Source organism: Capricornis sumatraensis, chromosome 16, assembly GCF_032405125.1.
Source record: "Capricornis sumatraensis isolate serow.1 chromosome 16, serow.2, whole genome shotgun sequence".
NCBI classification, from domain to species: Eukaryota; Metazoa; Chordata; class Mammalia; order Artiodactyla; family Bovidae; genus Capricornis; species Capricornis sumatraensis.
In genome coordinates this window covers 64,178,394-64,196,955 of record NC_091084.1, presented here as the reverse complement: position 1 = coordinate 64,196,955, position 18,562 = coordinate 64,178,394, and the positions used below count along the sequence as shown (strand labels likewise).

At 36.1% G+C, this 18,562-nt stretch overlaps 1 protein-coding gene across 3 annotated transcripts in view; it reads right to left on the bottom strand.

The window, feature by feature from the left end:
• Positions 1–18,562, bottom strand: part of QSER1 (glutamine and serine rich 1) — a 41,694-nt gene that overhangs the window by 10,962 nt on the left and 12,170 nt on the right. For 2 of the 3 annotated variants that reach the window (XM_068988900.1, XM_068988898.1), the window contains exons 3-7: positions 8,875–9,197; positions 7,933–8,049; positions 7,206–7,339; positions 5,351–5,568; positions 426–563 (exon numbers count right to left, since the gene is read on the bottom strand). In XM_068988900.1, coding sequence (XP_068845001.1) covers positions 426–563; positions 5,351–5,568; positions 7,206–7,339; positions 7,933–8,049; positions 8,875–9,197 — 930 coding nt within the window. The remainder of the gene's footprint in view (positions 1–425; positions 564–5,350; positions 5,569–7,205; positions 7,340–7,932; positions 8,050–8,874; positions 9,198–18,562) is intronic. The other variant, XM_068988899.1, reaches the window with a different exon arrangement.

The following is an 18,562-nucleotide window of genomic DNA, read 5'->3' as shown; positions in this document are numbered from 1 at the left end:
GGACCTTCTACATAATATAGATACTTAGTGAAATGGAATGAGGATGAAAAAGATTCTAGGATTTAAAGAAACTAGTAGGTGGGTAGTCACTTAGTCGTGTCCAACACTTCTTGACCCCATGGACTGTAGCCCACCAGGCTCCTGTCCATGGAATTCTCCAGGCAGGAATACTGGAGTATTCTCATGAGTAGAAATCAATAAAAATATATTTAATATAAAATTGTTCAACTATTCAAACACTTCATGAAAAGCTATGACCCTATGAAATATACAGCTGTATTTATAGAACCAATATATCAACAGTTTATTAGCTGACAACATATAGGATATATCACAAAATCCTCATATTAAACATATAACTAACAGAGAAGAATGAAAAAGATCTGGAAAGTACTGCCAAGAAAGTATTACTTAGCAAACTGTACCATTGCTCTTCTCTAAGGCTTGCATTGTGTCAGGATCCAAAGCAATGCTGACAAGCAATTCCATGTAACTCTTAAAGGTTTCCTTCATTGCTCTTGTGTTCAAAAAACGAGTGACAAAAGGAGCTGGGGGATTAAACTCTGGGAGGGAGAAAAGAGGAAATATTAAATATTCCTTTCTGACAACTTTAAAAACACGTTACCCAACAGCAAGTTACCTACAAGCAGATAAACGGTTATAGATAAAACTTCTTCAAAGTCAAGGTTCTCCCACTCTGCTTTTAAAAACATTTCGAATGAGAGATTCTCAAAGCTGGTTGTGCCTATCTAAATCACTGGAGAGCTTTGAAAACAAAACAAAACAAAAAACAGACTGCTGGACTTACTAAAATGAATCTGGAGTGGTAATGAAGCTTAAATGCTACACCTTTAAAAAAGTCCCCAGGTGCCTCTGAAGTACAATACAAGCCCAACATTTGGAAACATTTGCCTTGTAGGGACCTGTTTCCCCTCCCCTGGCCCTACCAGACATCCACTGTGAGGTCGTGCTACTTCAAAATTGGATGGGTTTTCTAGTATTTAATTAGTAAAGAAACCATAAAACACCTAATGTATGAGTTAACATATACATATCTCTTCTTTTTATTTCTACATTTAAATTACTATAAAATTCTGGTCTAGAGTCAAGACATTTTTAAAAATTTTAATGTAAACACAATCTGTATAAAAAAATTTCACTCAAATTCAATGGTAAGAACTGCAAGATCAGAGGAGTGTCTTAAATTTTACTTTTTTATTCAAATATAGAACCATCATCACAACCTTTAATAGGGGTTCTTAGAGTTTGGTCCAAACCCTTTGGGGTTTCCCCAACAACCCTTTCAGGGGTCTCTGATGTCAAGCTGTTTTCCTAATAACATTAAGACGTTAGATACCTTTGTCACTCTGTTGACATTTGTGAAAGTAATGCTGTAAAACTGCTGTGGGCCTCTGCTAGCATGAACTGAGACGCTGGCACCAAACTGTACTAGCAGCCATGTACCTTGCCGTGACTGTCACCTAATGGTCATGGATCTGAAGGAAAAATAACCCCAAACACTGATTTCACTTAAGAATAATCCTTGAAGAAGCAGTAAAGACTTAATTGTATTAAATCTTTACTCTTGAGTAAATGTCTTAAAACTCTGTGTGATGAAATGAGAGGTATATATAAAGCACTTCTGCTATGATGTATGACAGTTACCTCCAGGAAGAGCACCCATGCAACTGTTTGATGAACCAGCCACCTTCTCCACTGGAATACCATTTTTACTTAAAAAATAACAGATACCCTACCCCTATTCAGTATTTGGCAGACATTTTCTTAAAGAAGTGAACCTGTCACTACCAGGAAAACAACTGACAGTATTTGCTGCCAATGATAAAACTGAGTTCTAAGTGAAAATTAGAATTTCGGAAAACTTATTTCCACCACTGTGAGTCTGATGACCATTTCAATAGTTAAAGACTTCACTGATGAAATTACTGGTAATATTAAAAATGTTATTTTTTAATACTGCAAAAATTTATTATGTAAATGTAAAAACTAAAACCATAAGGCTCTTATGAAGAAAACGCAGGGATAAATCTTCATGACCTAGTATTTGGCAATGGATTACAAATATGACACTAAAAACAACAGCAATGAATAAAACAGATCAATTTGGCTTCATCAGAATTTTGTGCATCAAAGGACATTATCAAAAACTGAAATACAGGGCTCACCTCCACAACACATATACTAAAAAAAAAAAAAGTGAAATATCAACCTACAGAACGGGAGAAAATATTTTCAAATCATATACCTAATAAGGGTTTAACATCTACAATATATAAAGAAGTTCTATAACTAAGGAACAAAGGAGAGATGAACTGGGCAAAGAACCTGAATAGACATTACTCCAAAGAAAGTAAGAAAATGGCTAGTAAGGAATTGAAAAGATGTTCAACATCACTGGTCACTAGGAAAATGCAAATCAAAACCACAATGAGATATCACTTCACACCTACTAAAATACCTATAATCACAAAACAAAATATAACAAGGGTTGGTGAGGATGTGAAGAAAATGGAGACCTATGTATTGTTAGTGGGAGTATAAAATAGTATAATCACTGTGGAAATCAGTTAGGCAGTTCCTCAAAAAGCTAAATATATAAAATATATGACTCAGCAACTCCACTCTTAGGTATACAAATAATTGGAAAACCAGGACACAAACCTAACAGATACTTGTATGGCAATGTTCACTGCACCATTATTTACAACAGTCAAAATGTGGAAGTAACCCAAGTGTCTATCAATAGAATAAAAAGATAAGGGCATACAACGGATAAACTTATAATGGAACTGCATTCAGTCATAAAAACTAAAAAGTTCTAACATATGCTATATAACATGGATGAACTTTAAAAACATTATGCTAAGTGAAATAAGCCACTCTTACATGAGACACATAGGGGAGGCAAATTCAGAGAGACAGAAAATAGATTAGAGATCATCAACAGCTGGCGGAAAGGAAGAATGGGGAATTATTACCTAATGGTTACAAAGTTTCTATTTAGAGTGATTAAGCAGTTTTGGAAATAGCTGTGAGGCTGTGCAACAGTTGTGAATATAATTAATGCTGCTGAATTGTACACTTAAAAATGGTTAAAAGTGGCAAGTTTTATGTTATATATATTTTGCCACATTTTAAAATGTGGGAAAAAAATGAAAAAAAAAATCTATGAGCTAACAAATATTTTCACATGGCCAAAAAATGTTATAAAGTCATTCATGGATAAAGGGTAAAACAGATTTTAACATAACAAGCATGAAAAGTTGAAGAAACTACCACTTATCAAGTTTACAAAATAAAATCCTTTGAGTATCAGAGAAAAATATCCATAATTATCTGAAAAAGTAATCAAAATACTCCTCTCTTTCCTAACTACATACCTAACGTGAGTCCAGGTCTTCTTCACATACTTTAACCAAAATAACACCTAGTAAAAAACCTAATACAGAATATGAAAATCCTATTCTAATTAAACACGAGTGTTTAAAAAACTGACATTAATATGTAACACGTGTGTTAGTCACTTAGTCGTGTCCGATGCTTTTCGACCCCATGGACTGTACCCCGCCAGGCTCCTCTGTCCATGGAATTCTCCAGGCAGGAATACTGGAGTGTTCAATGAAATACTGCCATTTCCTTCTCCAGAGGATGTTCCTGACCCAGGAATCAAACCCAGGTCTCCTGCATTGCAGGCAGATTCTTTACCATCTGAGCTATAGGGAAGTCCCTTATATGTAATGGGTTTATTTAAAATATTTTGATATTGTTTTAACCGATCCTTGGTGATATACATAGATACAAATCACACACACACACACACACACACACACACACAGTCTTTTGGAATCATCAATATATTTGAAGATTATAAAGAAGTCTTGAAACAAATAGTTTGAAAAACCACCAGCCAAAAAACTATGTTTATTATCATATTTCCTTCTTTTTAAGAAGCACTAATAATGCTTGCCTACTAGTGACACTGAGTGGTAATCCAGATTATCAGTGAAAGAAAATTTTCAACTTGATTGTCATCTGAGGAAGCTGTATAAATAACAGTGCAAAGCAGAACTTAAACTTCTCTACTCTAAACAGTAAGCAGGAATGCTAACTGTGAAATTATATATAATGCCTTCCATGCATACTCAAAGCACTAAATTTCTTTACAAATTCTGATACTTTACAAACATTTCTAAATAACTTCATAAGTAGCTTTAAAAAATAATACATTTAAAGCAAACTTCTGTTACGAAAGAATTTTTATTATAATTCTATTTTTATCCAAGTAATCTCTGAGATCAGCTCCCAGGCAATGATACTTGTAATGCCAGAAACCATCCTAGACATCAACCTCAACAGTACCCCCAAAACTCAACTCATCATTCAAGTTCTGCGAAGAATACATCTTGAATTTCTCAAAAGCTCTGAGAGTTGGTGATGGACAGGAAAGCCTGACATGCTGCAGAGTCCATGAGGTTGCAAAAAGTCAGACACAAATGAGCGACTGAACAGACAGATGATGTCTCATAATTAAAATTCAGATTTGACCATTTGTTCTTTTACTTAAATCCCTCCAAGGATTCCCCTCTGTTTACAGAATCCCAAGCCTTTTAGCTTTAGCATGGCATACGCAGCCTTCCGTCATCCTTTCATGTTTTTCTGACTACCTTATTAGAATAAGAGGTCAGCGTATTTTTCTGTAAAGCGCCAGATGGTAAATATTTGGCACTTTATGGTCATTGCTCTCTGTAAGAACTACTCAAATCGGTCACTATAAGGGGAAAGTAACTTATGAAAACATGTAAATAATTCCCAGTTTTCCAATAAAATTTTATTAAGCATAGGCTACAGATCACATTTAGCCCACCAGTAGGAGTTGCCTGCCTCTGCACTGGACTACTGAACTGCTGAAAATTTCTTGTAAATGTTACACAATAAGTTTAATGGCTGATGGATGTTTCCTGGTACATTTCTGTTTTACAACTGTCTCAGGTTTAATTTCTAATAAAGTTAATTTCAACATATAAAGAGCTTACATAAATGCTCATTGGTGTCTTCAACAGTTTCTAACAGTGTACAAGGGTTCTAAGGCCAAAAAATATGTTAGATAACTGCTATGTATTTCAATCTTTTCACTTTATAAAAGAGAAACTAAGGCACAGTTATTTAGCTTAGTCATGGGCAAATATATGCCTAAGCAGAACTTAATAAGGTAGCTAAATTACCTAATTAAGGAAAAATAAATACATTTTGAATTGTCAGCATCATTGTTGCTCTCCATTAATGCAGCAAATCTCAAATTATCAAGGTATTCATTTCATGAAGAACTCACCCTCATCATCACTACTACTAGAGTGGATCTCAGGAGATGAGTCAGATTGGGATGATGAAAATTCTTCTTTCCATTTCTTCCTTTTCTTTGGTGGTGGCTCAGCCTTTACTTTTAGCTGTTTAACTTTGGGTTTCGTGGAAGGGGCTTTTGTTGTTGCAGTTTTTGGTGTTGGAGGATCAGAAGTTTTACTGCTGTTACTTGGCTTAGCCTGAACAGTTCTGCAATGTTACAAACAGACTTCATCAACACACTGAAATCTCGTCTAATTCAAATAAATTAATGAGGGACTTCCCTGGTGGTCCAATGGTTAGACCTTTGCGCCTCCACTGCAAGGGGTGCAGGTTCAAACCCTAGTTGGAGAACTAAAATCCCACAGGACACACAACTTGGCCAAATAAAGTAAATAATTAAATAAAAATTTAGAATAAAAAATTTTTATATAAATAATTTAATTACAAATAAACAGAAAATCAAGAAACACTGGTGAAAAAAATTTAATCACCTCACCAACACCTCCAAAATAAAGTCTAAGCCCTACACACAGCCAATGGTGACTGCTCCAAAATTCTCTTGAAATATACTCTTTAACACTGACATTCAACATATTCAGTTAGTAAGGGACTATATTAATTCAACCCTTATTATTTCTCTCTCTCCCTCCACTCCTTTCCCTTCACGAACTCATTTTTCCTGACTATGAGGCTGTACTGCAGATGACCAATGGACTTCTAGTCACATCAGCCTTGGAACATCAGAACTCTCACAAGCTCTGTTGGTGCCAGGTTTTGATATGGACTCTCAACTGCACCTATGCCAGAGTCCCTGAAGTAAGATTTGCTGTGCCCTGGTTTTGGAGATTTGAAGGAGAGGATAAAATTCCATCACAGAGATAAAGTGGCTGTGTCCAATAAGCTGGAATCTTTCTGAGCACTAGATTGAGAATATCTAGGCTCACACCTGCTTTCCCATACAGATTAAAGAGAATGTGGCTGGGTCATCACTTCCAAATTCATGGTTTTCCAAATTCATGCTCCAGACAAGCCAGAGTCACATTAACATATGATGACAATTCTAATGTAATGTACAGGTCTTAAACAGGTTTTTCTCATTTTAAATTTGACATTTCGCTATTATTTTCATTTTACTTTTAGATTAAAAAAGGGGAGCTAAGCAAGGTTATCTTTTTTCCTTTTTTTTTTTGCTGTACCATGTGCAGGATCTTAGGCTTCCCTGTTGGTTCAGAGGGTAAAGCGTCTGCCTAAAATGTGGGATACTCGGGTTTGATCTCTGGGTCGGGAAGATCCCCTGGAGAAGGAAATGGCACCCCACTCTAGTACTCTTGCCTGGAAAATCCCATAGACTGAGAAGCCTGGTAGGCTACAGTCCATGGGGTCGCAAAGAGTCAGACACGACTGAGCGACTTCACTTCACTTCACCATGTGCAGGATCTTAGTACCTGACCAGGGATCAAACCTGCGATCCCTGCAGTGGAAGCATGGAATCTTAACCTCTAGATCACCAGAGAAGTCCCTAGAAATGCTATATTAATTTAGGTCATAAAGAGATGGATTCACATCTTTAGACTGTAAATCCAATTATTTTCTACTATATTAGGGTGACACCAAAAGGACTCAGGGAAGAAAAAGGTATCTACCCCACCATGATAGCCACAGGCTTTATAATTCCTGTCTCATTACTTCAAAAGGAATCACTTATGACATTAAGCAATGATTTTCAGACTTGTATATAATGGAAAAAAAAAATCAGTCCCTTTAATTGATATAATTCTTTGTATATCACCAATCATAAGTTTTCCAATAATTATTACAAACATATTATATAAAATAATAAATACCTGATAGTTTGTGAAGGCTTATTTCTTGGCTTTTTGGAACATACTCTGACATACTCCTTTTTGTTAGTGTTTTCAATGAACTTCACATATATCCTTTTGTATTTATTCTTTGCATCTCCAAAATATCCAAGGTACTAAGGAAAGAAGCACTTTGAATTACTTAATTGTACATTCCATACATAAAATATTCCCTTGTTGTCATGACACACTGTCATAAAGTCATCCTTCAAAATGAAGCTCAGGCCAGGCTAATTGCACCCTCAATAAGAAGGATCCCAGCCTCATTCTTAACTGCAAGCCTATATATAGATGCAGTCTTCTTTGGCTAATCGTCAGATGCTTACTTGCTCAATGCTATTAAACAACTACTCAAGTAAAAAGGAATAATTCCGTAAGTCTTGGTAAATCAGGATATTTGACTGACAGAATAATCAATGTAAGTGTTTCTAGGTCCATCAGAATTCTTCCCACACTAATGTTAATTCCTTTCCATTATTAAAAAAAAAAAGTTAAGCCATTTAAGTAGTTGGTATTTATATATTAATTTTATTTTAAAATCAGAGCATCATATACTCTATAGTTCAAATTTTATGCTACTTATTAATATATCATAGATGCTCAATATAAATACATTAAACAATACATTTAAATTTTTATCATTCTGTATTTTACCCAAGATCACTGTCAAAAAATAGGAAGCTTAATGTAAACAAGCATTTTTACTTACACTATTTGTAGCAGCAAATTCTCTTTGCCCATCTCGAATTTCAGGAACAAACTTCTGTAATAAGGCTTTTTGTACTTTCCAAATAGCTGGGGGTTCTTTTCCTGTTTTTAAAGCCTCCTGTAAGAAGAATTAATGACATTTATAAAAAGTAGCAATATAGTCTAGATTTATAGAATCTGAGAGCTGAAAGGAATCTTAAAGAACTTCCTAGTTCAACCGTTTATCTTTTACCTAGCTGAACTTTCACAGTAATTCTTATACATCAGCTATTCATTCAGTCTCTGCTAAAATTCTTCCAGAAACAGGGAGTACAAATATATAAAGTAGCCCACTACCCTTTACTATAGCTACTGGAAAGTTTTCCACTAATGATACATTGTTTGTGCAATTTTATTACATATAGCATGTACATATTCAAAACTATCAGAAACAAATATGCTAAAATACTAACAACAGACAATTGTGAATGGAAGGAATATGGATAATTTAAACATTATGTTCTTCACTGTATTTTTTAATGCCATTTCTCTCCACTGCAATTAAAAAATAAAATTAAAGCAGGCAAACATGGCTTATTCATGTTGATGTTTGGCAGAAACCAACACTATTCTGTAAAGCAATTATCCTTCAATTTAAAAAATTGATAAATTTAAAATTTTAAAAAAGCAAGCAAACAAAACCCCCAAAATAAGTGTTCTTAATAGTGCTAAAATTTCTTACACGAAATTGTAATATTCTACAATTTGAAATTACAAAAAAATAGTCTAATGCTACTTTCACATTATATTCCTATTATTTTCTTTAAATTTTAAAATTACATAAATAACCATTTTCTCCAAACTTCATAATTCTTCACAACTTAATCTAGACACAAGGTATTAAGCCATCACAAAGACACACCCCCTAAACTATGACCTTTAGACCTGGGAACATTCACATTACCTTAAAAGTCTCTATGTCTTCTATCTTTACCACAAATTCATCACGCTCTCTGTACTGGCCTTCTCCTCCACTTTCTGGGTCCTCCTCATCTGTAAAACCTTCTATGGCAACAGTGTCCTGTCCTTTGGCAAACTGGTCTGAAAGAAGACCGTCAAGTTCGATGGACTTCGGGGGTTCTGCAGAGTATATATTTTCTGGGGTCTTGGCTGCAGATGGAGGAGAGTAGAGAGTTTCTTGCTTAACTGCACCCACAGTGGTGGAGGAAGTAGCGGCAGTACCAGTAGCGATGGCAGTTGTGCTAGCAGTCGCCATCTGTGTGGCTTCTGAAACTAGATCAAGCAAGTGCAAATTAGCAATACAAAATATCAAACATTTATTTGCTTTGAGTAAAATCTGCACAGTTTACAAAGAGCCTTTATTATTTTTGCCATCAAATTGTTTGAAACAATGAAACTAAAGAATGCTTGTTAGACGCAGAGGATGGACTTGTGGACACAGTGGGGGAAGGAGCGGGCGGGCGGGCGGGCGGGCTGAGGAAGCAGCACTGACAACATGCACCACCATGTGTCGCTGCCGCGTGACACACGGAGCCAGCCTGCACCCGGGCACAGCGGGTGAAGGAGAGGGCAGGCGGGCTGAGGAAGCAGCACTGATACACGCACCACCATGTGTGAGACAGGCGACCGGCGGGCCGCTGCCGCGTGGCACATGGAGCCAGCCTGCACCCAGCCACAGCCTAGAGGCAGGATGTGGGAGGACGGAGGAAGGCTCAAGAGGAAGCGGATATATGAATATATATATACATATACATGTGTGTGTGACCGATTCAACAGTATGCAGAATGCTGTATGCAGAAACCAATACAACCCTGTAAAGCAATTATCCACCAATTAAAAAAATTGAAATTAAAAAAAAAGCATTTATTAACTTCTCAACATCTGGATGACAATTAGAAAGAGAGCCTCCATCAACCTAAACTTACCCCTAGTTCCACCTAAGTAGCATAAAAATATTTTTAAAAGAACAGAGACAAAAAAGTGACGTAAGACTAGGGTCAGACAACCAAAGCTGTGAAGGCCTAGAAGAAGAAAAGCCATTGAAGGTGGGAAACAAAACAATACCCCTCAAATACTTTGAAACAACACTGGAAGCTAAATAAGAAGGATCATAAAGTAATATGAAAAACTGTATGCCAACAAATAACTTAGGTGAATGGGACAAATTCCTAGAAAGACAAAAGCTACCAAAAGAACTCAAGAAGAAAGAGAACATCTGAATATTCAGCCCAACAACAAAACAATAAAACAAATTAAAAACATCCCACAATGCTAAGCACAGGTCAAAATGGGTAGAAAGGTGGGTTCTATCAACAGTTAAGAATTAATACCAATCCATCATAAACTCAAAGAGATAAGAGGAAATACTTCCCAACTCATTCAAGGCCAGTATTATTCCAATACTTAAACTAGACAAAAACATCATGAAAACACTATAGACCACTATCCCTTTTGAACACAAACACAAAAATCACTAGCAAAATATGAACAAATATTCCAACATATAAAAGAAGTATATGGGCTTCCCAGGTGGCTCAGTGGTAAAGAATCCACCTGCCAAGCAGAAGATGTAGGAGACATGGGTTCAGATCCCTGCATCAGCAAGATCCCTGGAAAAGGAAATGGCAACCCACTCCAGTAAACATCGTGACCAAGTGAGTTTTATCACAGAAAGGCATGCTTGGTTTAACAGCTAATCAGAGACTTCCCTGGTGGCCCAGTGTTAAGATACCAGGCTTCTACTGCAAGGGATGCAGGTTTGATCCCTGGTCAGGGAACTAAGATCCCCCATACTGTGCAGCATGACCAAAATAAAAAAAGAGAAATCGGCACCAAAATCCCTATTAAAATCCTAGCTGATTTTTTTTGTTTTTGCAGAAACTAACAAACTACTCCTAAAATTCATATGGAAAAGTGAGAGAACAGTCAAAATAATCCTGCAAATGAAGAATAAATTTGGAGGACTCGCATTTCAGAAATTCCAAATCATACCACAGTAATTGAATTTCAAAACTTAATTACTCCTTTAGTAATTAAGGCAGTGTGATAGTAGCAAACGATAGATATGCAGATCAAAAGACTAGAATTAAAACCCAGAAGTAAACTCTGTATTTACAGTGAAATGATTGTGAACAAGGGTGCCAAAATCATTCCATGGGGGAACCAAGAAAAGGCCTTTTGACAAATGGTACTGGGACAACTGGATAGGAATAAAGAATAAAGCTGGATGTCTACCTCATACCATATACAAAAATTCATTGAAAGCAGATTATAGTCATAAACGTGAAAGCTAAAATTATAAATGTCTTAGCTTCATGACCTTACAAGTAACAAAAGAAAGAATAAGTTGGACTTGACCAAAATTGAAAACTTGTACTACAGCTGATGCCATCACAAAACTGGATAGATAACCTACAGAATGGGAAACACTGTTTACAAATCATACACCTGCCAGATATTAGTATCCAGAATATATTAAGAACTCTTAAATCTCAAAAAGAAGAAAGACAAATAACCCAATTTAAAAAATGAGTAAGACCTGTTTGTCCAAAAATATAAAAATTGTCGATAAGCACATGAAAGGCCACCCAACACTATAGGTCAGTTGCATTAGATCAATGCAACTTCAGTAGCTAATCGCAGTCTTGCCGTCTAGGATGGCTCTAAAAATACAGAAAAAAATATACTAGCAGACATGAAGAGAAACTAGAACCCTTGTACCTTGATGGAGAGAATGTAAAATGGTACAGCCACCTTGGAGAACAGTTTGGCCACTTCTCAAAATGTTAAGCATGGCACACAGGACTCTATAGTTGTGGCAAGCAGGCTTAGGTTATCCAAGGCACATAGGATTTGGTTCCCCAACCAGGGATCGAACCCCGCCCCCTGTATTTAAAGCAAACTGTGGTTTCTTTACCACTGGACCACCAGGTAAGTCTCCTGTTCTAATATATTTCTATGTTACTATAATTATATATTATGCTTTCTTCCTCAAAAATGTAATCCAATATATCCAAAGTATTATTTCAACACATAGTCACGTTGAGGAAAGCCCATCAAAAATGTACATAAATGGAAAAATAATTTTTATGTCTTGTGACCAGAAGATTCTCTATATTAAACACTTAAATACTTGTACAGTAGATCCAAAGTAATGTTTTGCCAGTGTAATATAAAACAAATGTAAAGGTAAAAAGAATGCATCTTTTGAGTGGGTGCGGCATTTTAAAATTATTCATTTATGAATTCATGGGTGAATATTACATATTGACATGGGTTTTATAACCAATTTTATTTTTATCCTTTATTGATATAAAAACTGGGAAACACTGTTCTTATAAGTAATGGATAAATGAAGGAATAAAGGAGATTTTATTATACCAATGTCACTGAATTTTAAAAATATACTGTTTCCAAGTTACATGGCAAAACAAATCACATAGCTATCTAACAAAAACAGAGATACTGCCACCAGCAGACTCTCAGAAAAGGAAACTGTAATGGACATGCTTTAGTCATAAGCGAAGTCATCCCAAAGAGAAGACATGAGGTGCAGGAAAGAATGGAGGGCAATATGGTAACTGTGTGTGTGCTTAGTCGCTCAGTCATGTCCCACTCTGTGTGACCCCAGGGACTATAGCCTGCCAGACTCCTCTGTCCATGGGGATTCTCCAGGCAAGAATACTGCAGTAGGTTGCCAAGCTCTCCTCCAGGAGGTCTTCCCAACCCAGAGATTGAACCCAGGTCTTCTGCATTGCAGGCAGATTCTTTACTGTCTGAGCCATGAGGGAAGTCCAAGAATACTGGAGTGAGTAGCCTATCCCTTCTCCAGGGGATCTTCCTGACCCAGGAATCGAACCGGGGTCTCCTGCATTGCAGGCAGATTCTTTACCAGCTGAGCTACCAAGGTAAATGTATAAATAAAACGAAATAATCATTGACTATTTAAAAAAATATTTCTTATTGAGTATTAATTAGAAAACAGGATAGAATTAAAATACACAGGGGAATTCCCCGGCAGTCCAGTGGTTAGGACTCCTCTCTTCTACTGCTAGGGGCCTGAATTCAATACCTGGTCAAGGAAACAAGATCTTACACAAGCTGTGTCATGGCCAAAATGAAAAAAAATAAAATAAAATACACGGTTATCTACCAATAAAAAGAGTGAGGCAAAGTGAGAGCATAAAATGGAGTGTTAGTGCTCAGTCTTTATGTTCTTCAGGAGAAAAATAAGATACTAACAGATTTTGAGGAGGTGAAAATGCATACTGTAATCCCTATTAAAATCAGGAAAAGAACAAAAATATTTTATCACAGTCATCAGGGGGTGAGGGGTAAGAATGAAGACTGACCATGTGTTGATGATTACTGAAACTGAATGATGCATAAACTGGTTTAATTATATCAATCTTTATAACTTTGTGTTTGAAATTTCCATAATAAAAAAGTTAGGAAATATTTTATAAAAAGAATAGCTTCCAAATTAGTGAAAGGAAAAACTTATCAATACTATATAATGTCCTTTATGAAAAGTTTTAAAATGAGCCAAAGAAAATACAGACACACGTGGTAGAATTATAAAAGAAAAGCATGGAAGCAAGTCAGACAGTGCAGATTATGACCTGGATCTACTTTAATACTCTATTTTTGAACTTCCTTGCTTTCCAATGAGTAACATTTAACACAGTAAACTTCCTTCTTTGCCCCACTCACTTTTGGCACATTCCACTGGTTTCAAAATATAACGTTCCACTGTTCTAAGTGGTTTGTCATTTCAGTTTTAATTTCCTTTTAAAGCCATGAGTTATTCAGAAGTCATCAGAAGTTATTTAGAACTTTTAGGAAGAAAAACTTACTTTTTAATCTTTTTGTCCTTTTTTTCTTTCTGCTCTTCTTTTACGAAACTACTGCATTATGGTTAGGGAATATGTCTTAATTAATATCCACATTTTCAAATTTATGAAAATTTTGTCTGTGTTTTCCTTATGTGTATTGCATTTTCATACATAAGTTATGAGGGGCTTCCCTGGCAGCTCAGGTGGTAAAGAATCTGCCTGCAATGCAGGAGACCTGAGTTCAGTACTTGGGTCCAGCAGATCCCCTGGAAAAGGATATGGCAACCCACTCCAGTATTCTTGCCTGGAGAATCCCACGGACAGAGGAGCCTGGCGGGCTACAGTCCATGGGGCTGCAGAGTCGGACTCGACTGAGTGACTGAGCATGCACACTCACACACACGTGAGTTGTATCTCCCAAGAAAAAATGTTCTGAAAGAACAGAGACATAGAAAACATACTAAAAATGCTAACAATAAGATTACTATAGCAATATTAAAAACAGAAATGGGAAAAGTGAAAAAGATTTCATTACGATAAAAGGAAACAGAACTGTAGTAAAATTTTATGCACCCAATTATATGGGTTTAAAACATCAAGGGAACAGTATTAGAAAAGCAATAAAACATAGTTGGATATTTTAACACACCTTTTTCAGGAATCAACAGATCAAGCAATCTAAAAACAAATAAGTATAGGGAGGATTTTAAAAAAATTTTATTAAAAATTTCAAACATACATAAAATTAGAAAATACAAACCCTCACATACCATAACCCAACTGTAACAATCATACACATTTTGATATACTTCTTTTATTTTTCTGTCACCCCTATTATATCTGCTGGGATAGTTTAAGGCAAATTCCAGATCTATCATTTTTATACCTGCAACATATATATACATTTTTCTTAAATAACCTAATGTCATTTATTATATTAAACAGAAAATAAAGATATAAAGGGTTTGAACAATATTACCAATAAAATCTATCAGCACTTGATACTCATGGGACATTTACAAAAATTGACATTTACCAAGCTACTAACAAAATTTCCATAAATTTCAAAATGTAGGCATTACCTAAGCCATATTCCTTTGACCACAATAGAACAGGGCCATAAATTAATAATAAAGGACTACCAGCAGGGCTATAAATTATTAATAGTAATAAAGGAATAAAAACAACAAAAACTCCAAAACCTACTAGGAAACAGGTAAAAATCCACTTTTTAATAATTATTGGGGTAAAAAGGAAATCAAAACTAAAATGACAAACCATTTGGAAAGGAGAGTGAGAAACATAACAAACTGAAGCCAGAGGAATAAAGCCACAGTGTGGTGGGGGTGGGGCGGGGCAGGGAAATTTACGACTTTAATCCCATTCATTAGAAAGCAACAAAAAAATAAACTGGCCAATGAGAGATTATTCAACCCAGGGAACAGAAGGAAAAAGAACTGATAAAAGCAGAAATTAAGAAAAAGTGAGTAAAAAGTGATAGGAGCAAAAAAAAAAAAAAAAAAGTACACTTGTTCTTTAAAAAGAACCATTAAATAGGCAATTGTTCCATAGATTGATAAGGAAAAAGATTCAAATAATCACAAGAAAGAGAACATAAACTGCATAACAGAGGAGACTGAAAACTTTTGAGGAAACACTATATACAATTTTATAACAACAAATTTTAAAATCTAAATTAGAGAAATCATTTTACTAGAAAATAAATAAATAAACTGACCCAGATAGATCAAACTATCAGGAAAAAACTGTTAAGTCCCAGATGTATTCTTAGAAAGTTCCACCAAATCCCAGTTATATATAGCAAACTTTTTCAAATTGAAACAAATAAAAAAGCTTTCCTAATTTAATTTATAAGGTTAGCAAATTCCTGAAAACAAAAGTGAACAAAAACACTATACACTAATCCCATTTGTGAATCTAGGTGTACAGATCCCAAACAAAATACTAGCAACTTAAATCCTACAATGGACGAAAGTGATTCATCATGACCAAGCAGAGTTCATGGCAGAAATTTTGAAAAGGAGGCTCAGCATTAGGAAATCAAGTAACAGATCAATGTAGGAAAAAAGAAGGCCGATTTGTCAGAGTGAAAGTGAAGTCGCTCAGTTGTGTCCGACTCTTTGCGACCCTGTGGACTGTAGCCCACCAGGCTCCTCCGTCCATGGGATTCTCCAGGCAAGAATACTGGAGTGGGTTGCCATTTCCTTCTCCAGGGGAATCTTCCCAACCCAGGGATCGAACCCGGGTCTCCCGCATTGCAGGCAGACGCTTTAACCTCTGAGCTACCAGGGAAGCCCAAGAAACACAAAAAAGCATATGACAAAATTTAATGCTTACTGTTAATGAAAAAAAAAAAAAAACTTTTAAGAACTTCAAAAGAGAAGGACATTTTCTTAAAGAGTACAGTATATTAGAAACTGACAATTTCCAACACTACGTATTTTACTAAATATCAACGAGAAGGCTGGGATGCTTGCCATCATTAAACAACAGAGGCCTGAGCCAGTAAGATAAATTACCGCCCACCCCCAGAATGAGAAAGATAAACTACCGTTATTTTTAGAAGATACAATAATCTATTTTAAAAATGCAAGAGAATCAGGTGGAAAAACCATCAAAATAAAAATTCAACAAAAATGCCAAGATAATGCCGGGATAAGATAATGCCGGGATGAGAATCCCTGGTCCAGAGGATTCCACATGCCATGGGGCAACTAAGCCCCTGCACCACAATTGCTGAGTCCCTGCTCTAGAGCCCGTGAGCCACACCACTGAAGCCCATGAGCCCATGCTTTGCAGTGAGAGAAGCCACTACACTGAGAAGACCACGTACCACAACTAAGAGCAGCCCCAGCTCACTGCAACTGGAGAAAACCATGCACAGCAACAAAGATGCAGTGAAACCAAAAACAAAATAAATGAATAAAATAAATTTCAACCAAAATACCAAACGCACTGAAGACATGAAAATCAACCAATGCCACACATTATCAGTAACTAATGAGAGAACAGTATCATGAAAACTGTATTTAAAATAATAAAAAAATACTATTAAGGCTATAATATAGATTATCTATGTGGAAAAATGGTAAGATATTAAAAGACATAAGATCTGAATAAGTAGAACATTACATTCCATAAGTGGATGAGAAGACAGTATAGTAAAGATAACAATTCTCCCTTAAAATTATGAATTCAATGTAATCACAATCAAAATCAAAACACTCAAGGGGCTTCTATTGGCCCGTTATAGAATAGTTTGAGGATCAGAAATAATGACTGTAATTTGTAAGACAATAAATTTTTTAAAATTCATGAAAGGCTTCTGGTGCCAACTAAGATCAAATAAGTCCATTAGACCTACTTTTTACAACTAAAACCGCTGGACAAAACATAAAATGGAACTACCGGAAGACTACGGAAAGTTAGTAACTACAGGCAGATTGGGAAGGGAAGGCCAAACTGAAATAACTATTTATTTATTTATGAGAAAGATGTTTCCTCATTTTCTTTCCTCTTATCACCTGGCAGGTCTAGAGGGTGGCCCCTATGCAGAACTATACAGGACACAGATAACAAAACCCCCAAGAAAATCTATCTTTTTGGACAGAGGAGTGGGGAAAGGAGACCCATGCAAGGTGAGTATGCGGAGGCTATTCCATTTCTTTCTTCTCTTTCTCTTTCCCAGCCCTGCCCCAAAGGCAACCGAAGTCACAGAGCTGCAACACAGAAGCAGTAAACCCAACATCGTAAACCTGGACAAAGCACCTGTCTTTTTGGAGAACCAGAGGAACCTGGATGGGCCATGAGCTCCTACGGCATGAAGAGCAGAAAATGTTGTATGTCAATTATATCTCAATAAAGCTGAGAGACAATGTGCAGGAAAATTACCTGTTCTTTTTTTCCCTCCTCTCTTGTTGCACTGCCCCGGGGCAGTCCCAGTTACACAGAATCATAGTAAAGCATGGGCAGTTTTTAAAAAGTCCAAGGAAAATTCCAGCTTTCTAGTCCAAATGACCAGGAAAGGAAACCCTGGGAGTTGGGCATGTAGGAAGTTCCCAGAGAAGAGAACTGAAGAGTGGTATCCTCTAATTCTGTGCATGAACCCACACAAATCCTAGTTTCATGCTTAAACTGCACATATGCAGAAGAGACCCAAACTAGTACAGCAAAGTCTTTGAGACCTAAACTATAACAAAGTCTACCATGCATCCAAGTTTCAGACTAACTGCTGAGTCAGATCCAAAGAAGCAGAGCAAAGGCTTTGAAAACTGAACTAACATCAGACCACCACTCAAAGGTGAGACAGAACTTAAGGTCTGACTGCTTGCTAAAACAAAGCAAACCAATATTCTCCAGAGGATTTTAACAAAACCCAGAACCTTACAGTACTGTACTCAAAATGTGCAGGATACAATTCAAGATTGCTCAATATATAAAGAACCAGAAAAATGTGATCAATTTTCAAAGGGAAAAGATAATGAGCAGATGCCACTCTAAGGTGACTCAGATGTTGAAATTATCAAAGACTTGAAGACAGCTATCATAACCATGCTCCCTGAGGTAAGACAAACATACTTTTGAAATGAATGGAGATAAGTAAGTTCTCAGCAGAGAAACTAGAACTAGAAAAAAGAACACCAAATACAAATTTTATTTTATTTATTTTTTTTCAAATACAAATTTTAGAGTTGAAAAAAATATCTGAAAATATCTGAAATAAAAACTACTCCCTGGGAAGACTCAGTAGTGAACTGAGAAGGTGAAAAAGTCAAA